Here is an 18,028-nt window from a genome sequence, read left to right as displayed (position 1 = left end):
AGAACATGAAAGATAAATCAAGTAAGCCTGTGTTTTTAAAAACTGGGAGAAATTACTTTTGTTCGTGTCAGTGGGAGGGTATTACTCGTATGATTAATGTGCAAGCTAAGTGTGACCATTGGTTACTTATGCCCAGCCTGTTTCCTTACCGGAGGGCTGCACGAGGATCTCAAGCCAGTGAGGGATGGTACAGGGTGCTATTAGCACACCCTGGGAGCACCACCGGGAAAGCAGCTCAGCTAAGCCAGAACCTGTGTTCCTGGGGCCTTCGTCAAGTGGCATGATCACACTGTTCTGGTTCTTCATTTCTAATTACTACTTTAGGAACCAACTGTCTCATGAGAGTTCTGGCACAAATAGGCTCGATTTTGAGAACTCTTTTAGCTTCCTTGCCAATGTTCAGAGTATAATTACAGAAATTATAATGATAATAATTGCAAGAACTTACTCTGGGCAGAACCTGTTCTAAGTGATTTTTTTTTTTTTTTTAATGTTTTAAGTTATTTAATGTTTAGAAGCCCCCTAGAGGCGGGTGTTGTTATTACCATCATTCCCTGTTTACAGGTGAGGAAAGGGAATTAAGGAGGCCTATCTGGGGTCTACAGATAGCTGAGAATGGAGCTGGGATTTGAAGCCAGGCTCCAGGCTCTGGGCACTTCACTGCTACACACACCATTCTGGCTCTCTGGAGAGTGGTTCAACTCCTACAATATGTCAATGTGCCATAAAAAAAAAAAGAAGGCATAATTACCTCTTTCTATTTTATGTACATTTGTATTCACATTTCACAATGATACCATACAACATCTGGTGATGGTATACAGATCAATTATTTTATTTTATTTTATTTTATTTTATTTTATTTTATTTTATTTTATTTTATTTTATTTTTTAAAAATTTTTTTATTTATTTATGATAGTCACAGAGAGAGAGAGAGAGGCAGAGACATAGGCAGAGGGAGAAGCAGGCTCCATGCACCGGGAGCCTGATGTGGGACTCGATCCTGGGTCTCCGGGATCGCGCCCTGGGCCAAAGGCAGGCGCCAAACCGCTGCGCCACCCAGGGATCCCCAGATCAATTATTTTAAATAGAATTGTTGATAACAGGCCCTGATGTCTTCATATTTGGTATGATGGACTGTTAGCTGGAATTTGTATAAGCTACCAGGAATAAAAAATTGTTCAGTTCTTGAGGCTAAGCCTCTGCGTTTGGTTCAGGTCATGATCTCAGGATCCTGGGATGGAGCCTGGCATCAAGCTCCCTGCTCAGGAGGGATCCTGCTTCTCCCTCTGCCCCTTCCTCTCCATGCTCTCTCTCAAATAAACAAATAAAAAATATTTTTAAGAAAGTTGTTCCACTCTTAATTAGCATGGAGTAATTTTTAAAATGATATATTTTATCTTAAGAATTCAGGTGGATTGTTTTCCTTATCAATCCAACTCTGGTTTATCAGCAGATGGTGTTAGAAGCTCTTTTCCTTTCCTTTAGGAATCTGGAATAAGAGATCAGACCTTGTCAGTTATCATCACAAATATGTCATGATCATTGGTATTCTATGCCTCTATTTTATATGTAAAGTCTCATACACCATTTAAACTCCATGGTGTGGAAAAAAATAAAATAAAATAAACTTCATGGTGTGGGATCCTTGGGTGGCTCAGCGGTTTAATGCTTGCCTTTGGCCCAGGGCATGATCCTGGAGACCCAGGATCGAGTCCCAGGATTGAGTCCCAGGATTGAGTCCCAAGATAGAGTCCCACATCAGGCTCCCTGCATGGAGCCTGCTTCTCCTTCTGCCTGTGTTTCTGTCTCTCTCTCTCTCTCTCTGTGTCTCTCATGAATAAATAAAATCTTAAAAAAAAAAAAAAAAGAAACCTCCATGGTGTAGGAATATATGGAAAATTGGAGAGAATTTAAAAAAATGATCAAAGGGTTTAAAAGTTACAGAAATACTTAGTCTGGAGAAGAGAAGGCTAAAAGTGTTTGAAAAACTCACTTCCGAGGTGAATAACAAATCAGGAAGATACTGAACAGATGTTCTAGGCATCTGGTGGCTGGTGGAGCACGTTTGGTTAAGGATACTACACAGAGCGACTGTAAGGGAATAAAATAGAGGTATCAGCACCAGAGATCAGGCTTCTAACCAACAATGGGCATGTTTTCATTGGAAGAACATAGGAGTACCAAGGCAGAGTTTATTAAAAGATCCTCAGCCAGATGGATATATGGTCCAAGGGCTTCTCCGAAGTTAGTGTCAGGATCCCACCTCTTCTCCTCAGAGTCAGGCTCGCTCACACAGGGTCCATCTGAGTCCCAGGTGGTCTGGCACATTCGCACAGGGTAGAAATTCCTCGGCCTATGTGTGAGGACACCACTATCTGCTGGTACAGAAAACTCAGGTTGTTACTCTTTCAGATTTTTTACAGCCATTGGTAGGACACTCATTGCTGAATAGTCCCTATAAATAAATATTCCAATCTTATACTTATGTCCATAAGGACATAAATAATTGCCAAATCAGAACAAGCACCTCACTTTAACTTTAACCCCTAACCAGCCCCAGTTTCTATACATACATAATATCACTGAAACAACATAAAGGGGAATGTTAAATCCCCTTGTTTTTGTGGTTCTACCACTGGGCTTTATGAGACTTTCCTAGAACATTATTTATTTATTTATTTTTCATAATTTATTTTTTTAAGTTTGTTAATTTCTTTTTGGTTATCTCTACACCCAGTGTGGGACTTGAACTCACGACCCCAAGATCAAGAGTTGCATACTCTCCCACTGAGTCAGCCAGGTGCCCCAGAACATCATTTATCTTGCAATGGTTTTAGAAATCCTTTGTCCATACTTGTACGTACTACCCATTCATTAGGGCATGCGGCAGATGCTAGATATCTGGACAATCTGAAGCCCATTCAATTGTCAGAACGGGGGGAAGCAGCAAGTATGTCTTGATGCTGCCTTTCCCCCATTCATCTCATTCAATCGAATATATATATTGAAGCCCTACTGTGTGCCAATCACTGTGGTAAGCCTTGGGGAAACAAAGATGAAACATAGGCAGGCCCTGTTTGCAGTTGTGTGGAGGAGACAGGCAATTGGACGATGACCACGAAGCAGTGTGTACCGGCTTTGATAAATGAATGCAATTCCTGAGGTGCAAAAGGAGGTCAAGGGCATAGAATTCGGCCATCATCACAGAACAGTGGACTGAAACCTCTTATGTTCCTTAGCTAACATCAGAATGGGTCCTAATGACTGGACCACAGATTCATCTGCAGAGGGAATACTAGGTGAGTCATGACCATGAGAGAGATTGGCAGGGGAAGGGGAGAGGTTGGAGCAAGGTGAGTGAGCGAGTGACAGTTTCTCCTTGATGCTAAATGGACCAAAACCCACAGCCTTAACAAAGCAATTTTAGATTTGGTGGCCATGAAGTGTGGAAAGATTTTATCAGTGCAATTTTTGATTCCTGATCTTATCATCATCATATGCATGACATAGGAAATCAAAGAAATTGTCACCTTTGCGACAATGGGGTTGCTATAAAGAGCATGAGAAGCCGAGTCCCTATGGTTGCTGGGCAGACATAAAATCTCACATAGTTTCTACCTAGGTAGAAATTAAGAAAGTGCAAAGGGAAACAGGTGAATAGCAGATGGAAGAAGAAATTTTAAAATGTGAATTAAACAGAAAAGCTGAATGTTGTCTAGAGCTGCCATTAAAAAGTACACAAACTGGGGGGGGGGGTTGCGTGAAACAATAGAACTTTAGTGCCTCAATGTCTCAGAGGCTATCAGCCTCAAATCCAGGTGTCAGCAGGGCCATGCTTCCACTGAAACTGAAACGTGGAGGGCAGGACCCTACTTTGCCCTTTCCAGCTTCTGGTGTTTTGCTGGCCATTCTTGGCGATCCTTGGCTTACAGAGGCAGCACTGCGATTTCTGCCTTTGCTGTCATGAGATGGTGTCTCCAGGTCTGCATGAGTCTCTTCTTACAAGGAGAGCAGTCATATGAGATTAAGTCCTACTCTACTCCATAATGACCTCGTCACAGCTAATTACATGTGCAATGACCCTATTTGCAGAGAAGGCCACATTCTGAGGACCTAGGGGTAGGACTTTGGTATACTTTTTCGGTTACACAATTCAGTTAATAACACTGAGAGAGATAAAAGCAGCCCTGGGCTTAGTTCTCCATAAAAAAAATAGAAAAGCTAAAATCGGTAAGCAAGGTGATGCGGCATAGGATAGTCAATTAGTTTTTAGTACTTTGTATTTCCAGCTTATTTTCTGAAATTTCAAAATATTTTCATGTGCTCTTTTTTCCCTAGCTGCTGTGGAAGTGACACTCTTCCTGTGTTTGCACATTTCAATTGGATTTCTATGGATTTACAATAATAAATACTGGCAATGATGGGAATAAGAATGATAAACAATTTCGTACACAGTATTTTTATGATTATCTCACCTTGGCAAAAGGAGAAATAAAAGATCAAATGGATGCATTTTGTTTTAGACCATTATATCGAATATACAGATTTGAATCCGTTTGAATCAATGTGCTACTGGTCAGTGTCAACAGGCCATAAAGACACACAAGCAAGCAAGATGAAATGCTTAAGCCAATAAGGACCCTCATGTCTCTAAGAACATCTTAAAAGTGAGCAAATGAGAGATAAGCTTCCACTTATGTTGAAACAACCTTGGGGGAAGTAGATCTGTGGGTGTTGGCCTTGCTCTGATGGACAGGAGTGCCTGGACAGTTCAGGAAGAGGACATATCCTGGTCAGGGGATGAGATTATGATATTTGGTGGATCTTTCCTGTTTTGATGATGTCCTGAAATCTAGCTGGCACTTTAGCAAGGATCCAGGGCAGCTACGTCAAGAGGAGTCACTTATGTAGTATCAATCAGTGGCTATACCCATTAAAAAGAGGAAAATGTTGGCCCTACAAAAATATCCTGTCCTGGGATCAGAGGTAATAGGATAAAGGGAATTGGCAATTTGGTCTCACTTCGTTTTCCACTTTTATCAGATGTTGCTGGTGTCCTAACCATATCTTCTCTGTCCATCCTGGGGTTCACTAGAGCTTCAGTGGACAACTCTCATACAGGCACCTGTGTCTCTCTGCCTAAGGGCTTTCTCTGGATGCAGGATTGTGCTCGGACCACACATGAAGCACGCTGAAAATGCAGGGTGGTTTATAACTCCCAGGAGCAACACTCATCCAATGGATGAGGATGGATTGGTGAGCAAATAGCTCAGCTTTCTTGCCCGTTGGTGAGACATTTTTGAGGTGCATTCTGCTCAGTCTCTTAGAGTGTCTTTAGCAGGATTTAATTCTCAACCCGCATAGCTGTAACCTGCTCATTATTGACAGCCCTCTTCCCTAGCTTCTCACCCTGCTTCCTGGGATTGCCTCTCAAATACAGAGGTGGGATTTGCACCAAAATCCTTGTCTCGAGGTTGGCTTTTGGGGGAACAGGAGCTAATAGCATTATAATCAATATCCTCTTTCATGGGGAATATTCAATTTTTTAAAATAATACGGATGGGCCTGGAAATGAGGGGTGTGGTATTTATACACCTTCCACTGCAGTGGAAGGCTAGGAATCCATCAGCAAGACTCTCCGGAAAGAAAAATGGATAAGAAGCAGAATAATCCTATTGTGTACAATTATGAATATTCTCACCAATGGTTAGAGTTACGGAATACGTATGGCTATATTAAGATAATTAAAAACTTCTGTGTCTCCTATTTATGTAACATACCTGAAAACAAGGTATAAGAAAATGTCTCGAATGTAATGTGATCATGTATAATTTTGAAGATTACCTAAGACTGCATTATCTTTATTCACATCAGGCTATTCAAAACCCAAATACATTTTGTCAAATGTATGCATGGCATAAATGGCAGAGATCTAGAATAATGGCTCTCAATCCTAAGTGACCCAACTCTTACTTTTATAACAAATATTCTGCAATTCTGCCTTTAGTATACTTAATGAAACTTAAGGAAAATATGCTACACATAATTTTAATAATCAATATAACATCCATACATTGATGATATAAACAAAACAAAGGAAAGAAATTTATAATGAAATAATGCATATTTTCATTTCTTTGTGTTTGAGTATGACAACCCCGGAGGCACAATGCATGCATCCATCTATAAATATGTTAGATGGATGTTTGTGCAGCATATAGAAGTAGGTTCAGGAATGATACCACACAGGATGCATAGAAAAATGAGAGGGGGATGCCTGGGTAGCTCAGCGATTAAGCTTCTGCCTTCAGCCCAGCACATGATCCTGGAGTCTGGGATCGAGTCCCACATTGGGTTCCCTGCATGGAGCCTGCTTCCCCCTCTGCCTGTGTCTCTGCCTCTATCTCTCTCTCATGAATAAATAAATAAAATCTTAAAAAATAAAGAAAAATGAAAAATGAGAGGGCAGAAGGACGATGCACAGCAGAATAAAAACTAGCGCAGGACAAGTAAGTGCACGTCTGGTAGGAACAGATGGGACACGTTTGTATGGACACAAGAAAGAGAAGTAACCTTAACTTAGCCTCTGAGAAAGAGCAGATGGTGTGAGTGGAGAAGATGAGGAAGTGTGATTGTCTCACAAATGTGACAGGTTCTATATGAATGATTTAAAAATACTTCTCTATGGGTAGTGATAAAGCAACAGAAAACTGATCTCCTATTCTGAAATCCCACCACGTTAGGGCATGTGCTCCATCTTTAGAACTTAAATCCAGGAGATCACATCCTTTGATATGTGATGTGAAACAGAGATGAACCAGAAAAAGAAAAAGCTCTATAGAAATAAAGTGGTGGTCTAGGGTGAGCACTGGAGGAAGACAGGAAGGAAAAGGCAAAAACCAACCCTACCACTTCCCAAATCACACCCCAGCACCATAATTTTCATATGTAAATTTCTCAGCCAAGCTTTCTTCTGAGGGTGCCCTGAAAACATGAACCCCACAGGCAGAATAGTGTCAGGCCTTTGCCCCAAGCCTTAACCTTGCCAAGCCTTACTTCCTACTTGCAGCTCTTCGCCTGGAGTCTGGCCTTGCCACTGCAGCCTCTGCTCACTCACAGCCCAGGCTGCAAGTGCTAGGAAATTGCACTGCTCCCGGGTAGCCTTCTGGGACCCATGGGAGCCAGTGGGTAAATAGCCACCTACCGCCCCCTCTGGTGGGATGACTCGGAAGCACTCGCTCCGGTTGCCCACAGTGCTAATTTGTTTGGTCATTCATCTCTATTGGCTTCTACCCTTCCTTTCCCGGTCTCACTTCCCATTCTCCCACTGGTCTTTCCTAGGACAGCTTCCAGACAACTTAAAACTTTGTTTCCAAGTCTACCTTTGGTGAGACCCAAGATAAGACAGATGGTGATCATCTGAAACATTTTTTTTAATTAATTGATGAAACGTAATGAGGTTCTAATTATCTTAAAAGAAATCTCAAATGTTATATTACATTTTGTTGCTTCTGCAGGAAGTGCTCCACTCACTGAAATCTTTTCCACATAAACATGCAATTGGGGAGCACTTGGGTGGCTCAGGGGTTGAGCATCTGCCTTTTGGTACAGGTCGTGATCCTGGGGTCCTGGGATCGGTCCAGCACTGGGGTCCCTGCAGGGGGCCTGCTTCTCCCTCTGCCTATGTCTCTGCCTCTCTGTGTCTCTCATGAATGAATAAATAATCTTAAAAAAACATGCAGTTGGGAAAATAATGTGAAGAAAAGAACAACCCCCCTAAATCACATTTTAGTTTAATTAACATTTCTTGCAAATTGGCTAACATGTTGCAGCATTTTCAACTGGATTAGTCACCTAATTTGATATTATAAATCCACACTGATCTTTAGAACTAACCGTTATGTGTTTTTAAGTAGCATGAAAGGTAGTAATACAATCCCAAACCAGTATTTTAGACCTCTCCAGTCTTTTCTGCTACAGATTCTGGAACTGTGAAAATTGTGGATAAGAAAGCATCTCTTAAAATGATATGTTTGTTGAAAAGTTTCACGATAATTCCTTCCTCTTTAATAATCTTAATCTTATTTACTTGCAGTTTAAAGTCTTCACTTAACAGTTCTGATACATGCATTATATGTGTCAAATCACTTTGTAATATTTTGGAATTACTATTTAGTTTTTCATTGATTGAAACAAAAATTGCATGTCAGTATCAGAGAACAATTAAAGTATTTTAAAACAATTTTCTTTGGAATATCATCCTACTTCATATGTAGCATAAAGCAGTCAATCTCCTTTTCAGTCACTGCAAACATTACAAAATATCTTTTACTCAAGGCATTAGTTTGAATTTTATCAATAGAACTGATAGGGTTCATTGATTTTTGGGTGTTTCACTAAGATTTTTGGTGACTGAGGTTGTCAATGAATAATTCAATGACTCACTAACATGGCTGTTTATACTTTCCAGTTGTTTATCAACCCATGTTACTCACTGACCATCTGTTGCAAAAGGACATTGGAAAAGGAAAACATTTCCTGTGAAATAATTTTTAAGAATTTCAAAATTTCACAACTCTGAGTATCCACTGTCTGTACATACAGAAGCGCATTTTCTGCTGTGTTTTTACTTCCGTGGATCTTAAATTTGTGGTCAGCAAAGTTTCATTATCATGTAGGTTACTTGCATTCACTTGCAACAGGCTTTCTTTTGTTTGCAGATGACTCCATAGCCTATTTTTTACCTCTTTGGATTTCTTGTAGATCCTTCTATGTACAATATTATTGCTCAACAGAATAGAAGAAATCTTTAAAATTTCTTACTCTTGCAATAGTTAACCTTTCATTTGGGTGGTCAAATTAATTTTTCTCCTATATTGTTTGGATTACCACAGATTGCTATAATTTGTGCCATTCTATAAGAAATGGTACCTGTATCTTTCAGATTAGATTTAAAAGAAACGTTTCAGGGACAATACTATGATTTTCAAGCTTTCCTTAAATCTGTGAAGTTTCTACCTTTGCCAACTCTATGTCTTTATAAAATATTCACTTAATCTTGGTGGGTTCATCTAAATGAATTGGAAAAAAACTATGTTGTACATATGGACACTTTCAAATATTCAACTGAGTATTCTCAACACTTTTTCCAAATATTTTTCTTTATATAGAGTATTTTTACAGTAACAATTTATAATAAGCGCTAGATTTGTACATCCTTTGAAAGACATAGAATCACAAAGACTACATCAGACACATGTAAACTGGTACTGGTGACTCAAATGCAAAAACCTACTACTCAAATGCTGTAGGTGGTATGGTGTTTTGAATGGGTGGACAACTCTTGATTAAGTTCCAAATAATTGCATTCAGCATGTATTAAGACTCTGCCAAGCACACATTTACATGTAAAATGGAATTGGTTCTATTTTTTTTTTTATTTTTAAAGATTTTATTTATTTATTTATTCATGAGAGACACACACAGAGAGAGAGGTAGAGACACAGGCGGAGGGAGAAGCAGGCTCCATGCAGAGAACCCGACGTGGGACCCAATCTCGGTCTCTAGGATCACGCCCTGGGCTGGGCTGAAGGTGGGCGTTAAACTGCTGAGCCCAGGGATCCCCTGGGATTGGTTCTAGATTCAAATAAATACAATTGGACTTTTACCTACATAAGAAGCATGAGGTTGGAGAGTAAGACATAGCAAAGAGAACAATTAACTTTTTTTTTTTTTTTTTGGTAAAAGGATTGTGTCTGGCAGTTACCGGAACCCATGCAGTATTCTTCAATTTACAAAATACACTTTGAGAACCACTGAAATTTTGAAGTTTAGAAAAACAAAGACAAAAAACCTTTCACTTATTTACATTCAATTCTGCAACATTCTTAACTCGTTGCACAGTAACTTATTATGATATGCTCCCTGCTCAGTAAATATCTATTATGAATATTACTGAATCAGTAACAAGATATAACTATCTTTAAAAAGCTTCCAGACTTATTTTCTTATAAATATTAATTTAAAGAAATTAAAATGCTGAAAATGCATTTGATGTCGTATAAAGGCTCCTTTATCTAAGGACTGACCATCAACCCTAGTCATTATCTACTGATTCCTCGAAAAGATTGCTGACTACAATCCCTGGGGATTTGGAAAGGGTGTCCTGGGCCAGAGCATGGAAATAGGATGTGGTTTACAAGTTTAAGGCGCAAAGGCTGTCATGTGATCAGAACTTGGTACTTTGGAAGTTTGTGGTTCTTTTTTTTTTTTAATTTATTTTTTATTGGTGTTCAATTTACCAACATACAGAATAACCCCCAGTGCCCGTCACCCAATCACTCCCACCCCCCGCCCTCCTCCCCTTCTACCACCCCTAGTTCGTTTCCCAGAGTTAGCAGTCTTTACGTTCTGTCTCCCTTTCTGATATTTCCCACACATTTCTTCTCCCTTCCCTTATATTCCCTTTCACTATTATTTATATTCCCCACATGAATGAGAACATATAATGTTTGTCCTTCTCTGACTGACTTACTTCACTCAGCATAATACCCTCCAGAAGTTTGTGGTTCTTAATTGGGCTGTTGTCCTCCTCTACTGTTAGTAATCTTTAGGAAAAATTGTTTCTAGCTCTGCTCTCTGCTTTCATAGAACGTTGAGCTAAAGGCAAACTGAAATATAGGGAATGCACCTGTCAGGGATATTTGCTCAGCAACCTTCCCCCAGGACTCTCCTAGAGATTTGCTTTTTAATGCTAAAACTTTAGAGATGCTGTGTTTTATTTTATGAAAGGAAGACAATGCCTTCACACCAAGAGGATACAACATTTGGTAAGACCTATCTATTCCCTGCCTGCTAGGGGCTTACTCTTAAACTACCATCCCAATATAGAAAGCAGATTCAGCAAGACATGGTAAGGCAAATGAGGATTCCTAGTACTTGACAGAATTAGTTCTCCATAATACAATCTAGAGAAGAGACAAGGTAGAAATACAGGCAAGGACATTAGAAATGATATACACTGTTTATCACAAATCTGGGACTGTGTGATAAACATTGGCTAAATCACACCAGTGTAGGAGTGCTCAACCTCACACTACTGACAGTTTTGTTGTTTTTTTAAGTAGGCTCCACACCCAGAGTGGGGCCCAACTCGGGGCTTGATCTCACAACACAGACTAAGACTTGAGCTCAGATCAAGAATCAGACACTTAACTGACTGGCTACCCAGGCTCCTGGGAGAATTCTTAATTGTGGGGGTGGCCCTGTGTCTTGTAGGATGTTTAGCAGCATTCCATCTGCACATTAGATGCCAGTAATGGCCCCCCCTTGCAATTCCTTTTTTTTTTTTTTTAAGATTTTATTTATTTATTCATGATAGACAGAGAGAGAGAGAGAGAGAGAGAGAGAGGAAGAGACACAGCCAGAGGGAGAAGCAGGCTCCAAAGCGGGAGCCCGATGTGAGACTCGATACCGGGTCTCCAGGATCACACACTGGGCCAAAGGCAGGCGCTAAACCACTGAGCCACCCAGGGATTCCCATCTCCCCCCCTTGCAATTCTAACACCAAAAAGGTCTTCAAATATTGGCAAGTGTCCTCTGGAGGCCCCAAACTGCCCCCTGTTGAGAATTGCTGCACCAGTGCTTCTCAGACTTTTAAAGCATACAAAGCAGTTGAGGGTCTTGTTAAATGCTGCTTTAGTAGGTCTGGGGGTAGGGCCTGGCACCCTAGTCCAAACAAGATCCCAGGCGAAGCCATGTTGCCCATCCAAGGACAATACTTGCTTCTTAAAAGACAAACCTACAGCTTTCTCCCAGTTAATATGCACAGGTTCTGAGTACAGAGTAGATGTATACCCAGGGTATGAGTATCTGAAAATACTCTCAAGCATACCGTATTGTTACTGTGTATCTAGTTAAGAATGTTGCAGAATTTAACATAAATAAGTGTAGGGTTTTTGTCTTTGTTTTTCTAAACTTCAGAACGCTGCTGTATCTCCTATTTCAGTGGTTTTCAAGCCTTTTATCTTGGGATCTCTTCAGAACCCTCAAGGATAAGTGAGAACTATCAGCTTTTGCTAACATGGGTTTATATCTATAGGTACTTATCATGTTAGAAATTAAGAGACAGAAAAATTTAAAACCCATTTGAAATTCATTTAAAAATAAAAATAACATATCCATTGCACATTAACATAAAATATTTTTGTGAAAAATTACTGTACATTTCCAAACAAAAAATTATGGGGAAAAATAGCATTATTGCACATTTTTGCAAATGTCTAAGATCTGACTTTATAGAAGACTGGATCCTCATACCTGCTTCTGCTTCCAGTTTGTTGGGATACATTGTTTTGGTTGAAATATATGAAGAGGGATCCCTGGGTGGCGCAGCAGTTTGGCGCCTGCCTTTGGCCCAGGGCGCGATCCTGGAGACCCGGGATCGAATCCCACGTCGGGCTCCCGGTGCATGGAGCCTGCTTCTCCCTCTGCCTATGTCTCTGCCTCTCTCTCTCTCTCTGTGACTATCATAAATAAATAAAAATTAAAAAAAAAGAAATATATGAAGAAAACTTGGCCTCACACAGCATTGTGGTTGGAAAAGGAAGCATTTTTAATAGTCATTTCAGATCATATGGACTTTTTTTGATACTACAGTGGAACTTAACAAGCAGTAGTTTCTTAAAAGTTAGTTGCAATGAGAACTCTGAAACCCTATCAATGAGCTTTTTGTACTGTTACACTAAAGTTTATTGGTTTATCTTGTTTTTTAAAAAATACTTTATTTAAATTCAATTTGCCAACGTATAACACCTAGTGCTCATCTCATCAGTGCCCTCCTTTTTTTTTTTTTAAGATTTATTTATTCATGTTTTGTTGTTGTTGTTTATTTATTCATAGAGACAGAGAGGGAGAGGCAGAGACACAGGCAGAGGGAGAAGCAGGCTCCACTCACGGAGCCGGATGTGGGACTCGATCCCGGGTCTCCAGGATCACACCCTGGGGGCTGACGGTGGCACTAAACCGCTAAGCCACGGGGGCTGTCCAATCATGTGCCCTCCTTAATGCCGATCACCCAGTCACCCCATTCCCACAATCCTCCTCTTCTGCAACCCTTTGTTTCCCAGAGTTAGGAGTCTCTTACAGTTTGTTTTCCTCTCTAGTTTTTCCCCACTCAGTTCCCCTCCTTTCCCCTATGGTCCCTTTCACTATTTCTTATATTCCACATGAGTGAAACCATATAATTGTCTTTCTCTGATTGACTTATTTCATTCAGCATAATATGCTCTAGTCCCATCCCAGGGGAAGTGAATGGCATAGGTATTCATCTATCTTGCAGTTTGACTCCATCTTACCCACGCAGGATTTTGTAACATGATGCATTGATCAGCTGGAGAATGTTGGTTCACAGAGTTTGCAGCCCTTCCAAAGGCACAATGGGAAGCTCCACTGTACACTCCTGAGTAAAAGGAAATGTCTTTGTACAATCGTGAAAATAGTTCTGGCCTTCTGGATTCCCCAAATTGGGGTGGGGGAAGTAGCCACACCTACTTTGAGAACCAGTGACCTATGCTGGCTACCGGTTTTGTTGCTAACCAACAGCTTCTGCAAAAACAAAGAAAAGCCCAATAAATAAAGTCACTTATACTTTCGCCTTCTAGCAATAAATCCGTGTTGAAATTTTGGGTCACTGGCACCTCTCTTCAGAGGCAGGGACTGTGTTTGATTGATCCACAAATTCCAGATTGAGCTCAGCGCCTGGTCCTTATAAACACTAAAAAAATGTTTGTTTTTTTTTCCTGTAGTTTTGTAAGGTGTCCTTTCCATTTAGCCTTGTCAATTTCGCAAAAAGTATTCTTTAATAACTACACTAGATAATATAGTTTTCAGGTTCAAACTCATTTAAAAAAAAGCATGACTTTGCCTTAAAGATTAATATCATTTTGGGGATCCCTGGGTGGCGCAGCGGTTTGGCGCCTGCCTTTGGCCCAGGGCGCGATCCTGGAGACCCGGGTTCGAATCCCATGTCGGGCTCCTGGTGCATGGAGCCTGCTTCTCCCTCTGCCTATGTCTCTGCCTCTCTCTCTCTCTCTCTCATAAAAAAAAAAAATTAATATCATTTTGCAAGAGAGGAAAAAAAAAAAAAAAAAAAAGGCCAGGTCTGGAGGGCGCCAGAGCAGACGCCTGGGGAGCAAGGCGGCTCAGAGCCTCTCGCCCTCGGCCGGACGCCGCACCCCGGGGAGCCCCTGCCGACGCCCTGGGGGAGCGAGCTTCGGCGCCCAGACACACTGAGCATGCGTGGAGCTCGCCCGCGTCCCGTCCCGGGAGAGGTTAGAGGTCGCCAGGAATTAGCCCCGCACCCCCGCCCCGACGCCGGCACTCGGAGGAATCCGCTGCCACGCTGCTCCACGGGGCGTGGGCGCCGCTGAGCGCTGGAACGTTGCTCGCGGCAGCTGCCCTCCGGCTCCTCCCACCATCTCCCCTTCCTTCACTATAGCAGGCCCGCGGCAGTCGGAAAAACCCGGACGGGCGGACGCCTCCGGCTGCGGACCGACTTCCCTTCCCGGGCAGGAAGGGAGGGGGCGGGCGGAGCGGTGCGGCCCACGGGCCGCGCATGCGCCGCTCACGGGCAGCCCCAGGAGTGGAATCCAGTTGCCGGATTCGCCGCTGCGCCGGGAGTGCGCCTGCGCGGTCTCCGGGTCCCTCCACCTCCGCTTCTCCTCCCCCTGTCCCCCCTCGGGGGCTCCGGGTCCGGCGGGACCATGTTCGCCAGCACCGGCTCCAGCGGGCTTTGTGAGTACCGGCCGCCGCCATCCTGGCTCTTTCCCACGCGGCACCCTGGGCACCTCCTTGAGAAGCCTGGGGGCAGCGGGGACCCTCGGGGTTGTAGGAGGTTTGGGGGCCGACCCTCCATCCCCGCGCCCGAACCTTGGGGGCTCCTCCTGCGGGTGAGGGACGGCGGGCCCGGCCCCCCCCTCCCCCGCCCTCAGCCCGGAGGGGCCAGTGGGCGCTGAGTCCCGCCGGCAGCCCCGGCCCTCACCTGTGAACCCCAGGTACGATGCTCAGGTGTTCCAGGTGGACCGGAAAGTTAGGGTCGGCCTGGGCGTCCCGGTGTTCTCCGGGCTCGACCCCTTGCGCTCCGCGGCGCGGGTGCCAGGCTGAAAGAGGAGGCTGTCCTGGTGGAGCCGATGCTGGAAGCCTGCCCCCTTCCCAGTCACCTTGCTCCATTTAGGCTACAGAGGGACCGAACTGGCTCCCCCCCAGGTGCACATTCCAGCCTCGGTCTCAGGAGCCGACCCCAAGGGTTTACTTAGATTTTTTTTCTTCCTCGGTTTCCCGTGAGAGTTTTTCGACAAATAAAAACTGATTAAAGTACATTAAAGTGGAAGGAAGTGAAGAAGTCATCTGGCAGGAAAGTGCGGACATTGCTGCTGGATGTTGCTGTCATCGTTCACTTGAACGTCCGCGGTGGTCAGCAGATAGAGGGCAAAGCAGTGCATGGAGCCTTTTAAATGACAATTTTTTTTTTTTTTTCGCTGAAATTGTTTAGTTGGCTTTCGGTAAGGTGGACTGTATGTTAAGTAAACAGCACCGAGATTAGGCACTGGTACAGTAACAGGAACTGTTTGAACAGGCGTAATTTAAAATTGCTTGTCACTGTTGGTACTTCAGAGCTCTCTGCACGCGAACTTAATCGTGCCTCAGTATGGAAGCAGTTGACATTTTCAAATATTAAAAGATGTATTGTGATTGTCAGAAATCTTTTCTGAGAATACAGGTCTCAGTCCGAGACTGCCCATCAGAGCCACAGGCGCAAGGTTAAATCTTCCTCTCTCAACCTCTCGGGTTCTGGAGCGGGTTGAGTATTTATGATTTTCCTTGTTTCCTAATTAATTCGATTTATGGTACTCGTTGGCCTCAGAGTAGGTTACAACTACGAGCTAATCTTCTCCAAACCACCCTTGAGATAAAATACATACACATAGGACTGTTGATACTGCTGGTCAAGAAAGTGGTGATTTTCTTGGGATCACACAGTGAGTCCTACACTGGTGGATATAAAATTAATGGTAGAATCTTCCATTTTAGTTATTTCAGCATTCTGAGCTATTTTTACTTGCTGACCAAAATACATGAAAAAGTTAAAAAGGTTACTATACTGCATTACTGGGTTACTGGTTACTGCTGGTGATTACTATATTGTAGTAGCCATTGTATTGCAAAGTTTATTCAGATGTGATACGTGGTGACATTGGGGTTAACACTTGATCACTTGGCACAGGGTTGATGAGTACTGAATTCTAGGAACCAAACTCCTACCCAGGGAGAGGCATAGGCCAAGGCTTAGGCCAGGGCCTAAGCTGTCCTGCCCTGTTTCTAAAGTAAGTGTTTCCTCAGGGTAAGACTTGATGGGATGAAAAAAAAAAAAAAAAAAAAAAAAGACTTGATGGGATGGCCATTCCTCAGAAGGCCATGTCTTCTGTGCCCATTTAACAAACATTTTGAACATCGATTGTGAGCTAGAAACTGCTAGGTGCTGGGATTGCGATGTTGAACACGTCTTGGTCCCTTGTGTTTGCAGTGTTTACAGTGGACTTTGGGCGGTTTTTCCAGGACTGGTCTTGGCAAGACTGGGTATGAGCAGTTACCTACTTTAAAATTTCTCCTTGCAAGGCTACCCACTGAGAAGTAAGTGATTTCATTTACTAAGTTGTATGGCTCTTTGGCAAGTCAAAGCTCAGATTTTAAGTTAAGTATCCTAAGGAAGGCTAATCTGCCTACCCATGACCCCATGGATGATGAGTAACATTCTCTTTTCAAGAGAAAAAGTCTCTGCATTTCCTACCACCTGCATAGGTTCCTCATTTTGTGACTGGTAGATAATGGGGTTTTAGTGTTACATTTGCCTTCTGATTTATTTATTCATTAAGTGTCTATTGGGTAAGCCACACACTGTGTACAAAGGATAGAGAGGTAAACAGGATAAAGGAGACCAACATGCAATAAGTTAACAAACAGTGTGATTTCCCTTAGTGTTAAGTGTCATGAAGACAAGATGAGTGTAATGGCATGATTGCCTGCTTCAGCAAGTGTGGTCAGGGAGGGTAACCTGGGAATGTGACATTTGAGGTGAGAACCAAATGGTGGGAAGGAGCCAGCCACGTCAGAATTTGTCAAAAAATGTGCATTTTGCAGAAAGGGAGCAGCAAACACAAAGACCGAAACAGGCACGGCAGGGCATTTTCAAGGTACTAAAGAAAGCTGGGTGTTAAATCAAGGGTAGGGCATTTTTGACTGTCTTTGAAACTGTATTGCTCTCTATCTAGTCATGTAGTTATAACTCCATCAAAGTGCGTAGGAAACATGTTTAAGACGTATTTTAGGGTGCTTGTTTATAGACCAGTGCATCACTTAATTATATGTTGAGTAATAAATATATTATTTATTATACTTACTAATAAGTTTTCCCATTACTTAGTCACTTCGTAGTATATTCACTGGGTAACAATAGACATAACCTACATTAATTGCATGTCTAATGTATTCCAGGCTTAGTTCCCAGACTCAAGGAGTTCATTGTCTAGTGGGGAAATATTTTTAAAAAGAAACGAAACAACTTGTGTACTTGGTGCTGTGGGTGTATTGCCGGGGATGGGGTGGTGAGGGGAGAGGCACAGTTGTTAGCATAGGGTGATACTTGAACTGAGTTTTGACGGATAAGTAAGAATTTTTCAGGCATGCAAGTTGGGAGAGGGCCTCAAAGAGGGATGGGGCCTGGGCAGGCCTGGCAAAGAAGCAGGAAGTAATGAATTAGAGGATTGTTGGTTATGGCTGGACTGAGCAGTTTAGGAGGTGTGTGGTAAAATCATCCACTTGAAGATAGAGAAGAGGGAGGAGCTAGGGAAGAAGGCAGAGGAATGGCTAAGGTTCCTCCTCATCAGGAACACAGATAGGAATGAATGATAGAGGAAAGTCCAGAGAAGCAGAAGGTGATGATCTAGATCACTACTTGGGAATGCTACA

General features: G+C 42.5%; 1 protein-coding gene and 1 long non-coding RNA gene across 5 annotated transcripts in view; one reads left to right on the top strand and one right to left on the bottom strand.

Annotated features, from left to right (window-relative positions):
• LOC140607900 (uncharacterized) overlaps nucleotides 1-16,439 on the bottom strand; it is a 62,473-nt gene extending 46,034 nt beyond the window's left edge. For all 3 annotated transcript variants that reach the window (XR_012009813.1, XR_012009814.1, XR_012009815.1), the window contains exons 1-2: nucleotides 15,045-16,439; nucleotides 13,360-13,463 (exon numbers count right to left, since the gene is read on the bottom strand). This is a non-coding gene — a long non-coding RNA (uncharacterized lncRNA). The remainder of the gene's footprint in view (nucleotides 1-13,359; nucleotides 13,464-15,044) is intronic.
• The window catches only part of UBAC2 (UBA domain containing 2), a 179,510-nt gene continuing 176,119 nt past the window's right edge, over nucleotides 14,638-18,028 (top strand). For both annotated transcript variants that reach the window (XM_072782515.1, XM_072782516.1), the window contains exon 1: nucleotides 14,638-14,797. In XM_072782515.1, coding sequence (XP_072638616.1) covers nucleotides 14,767-14,797 — 31 coding nt within the window. In that variant the 5' untranslated portion in view covers nucleotides 14,638-14,766. The remainder of the gene's footprint in view (nucleotides 14,798-18,028) is intronic.

Source organism: Canis lupus, chromosome 17 (genome assembly GCF_048164855.1).
Source record: "Canis lupus baileyi chromosome 17, mCanLup2.hap1, whole genome shotgun sequence".
In the NCBI taxonomy this organism is placed as follows: Eukaryota; Metazoa; Chordata; class Mammalia; order Carnivora; family Canidae; genus Canis; species Canis lupus.
Note: the sequence above shows the minus strand (reverse complement) of the source record. Positions and strands in the feature narration are given on the sequence as shown.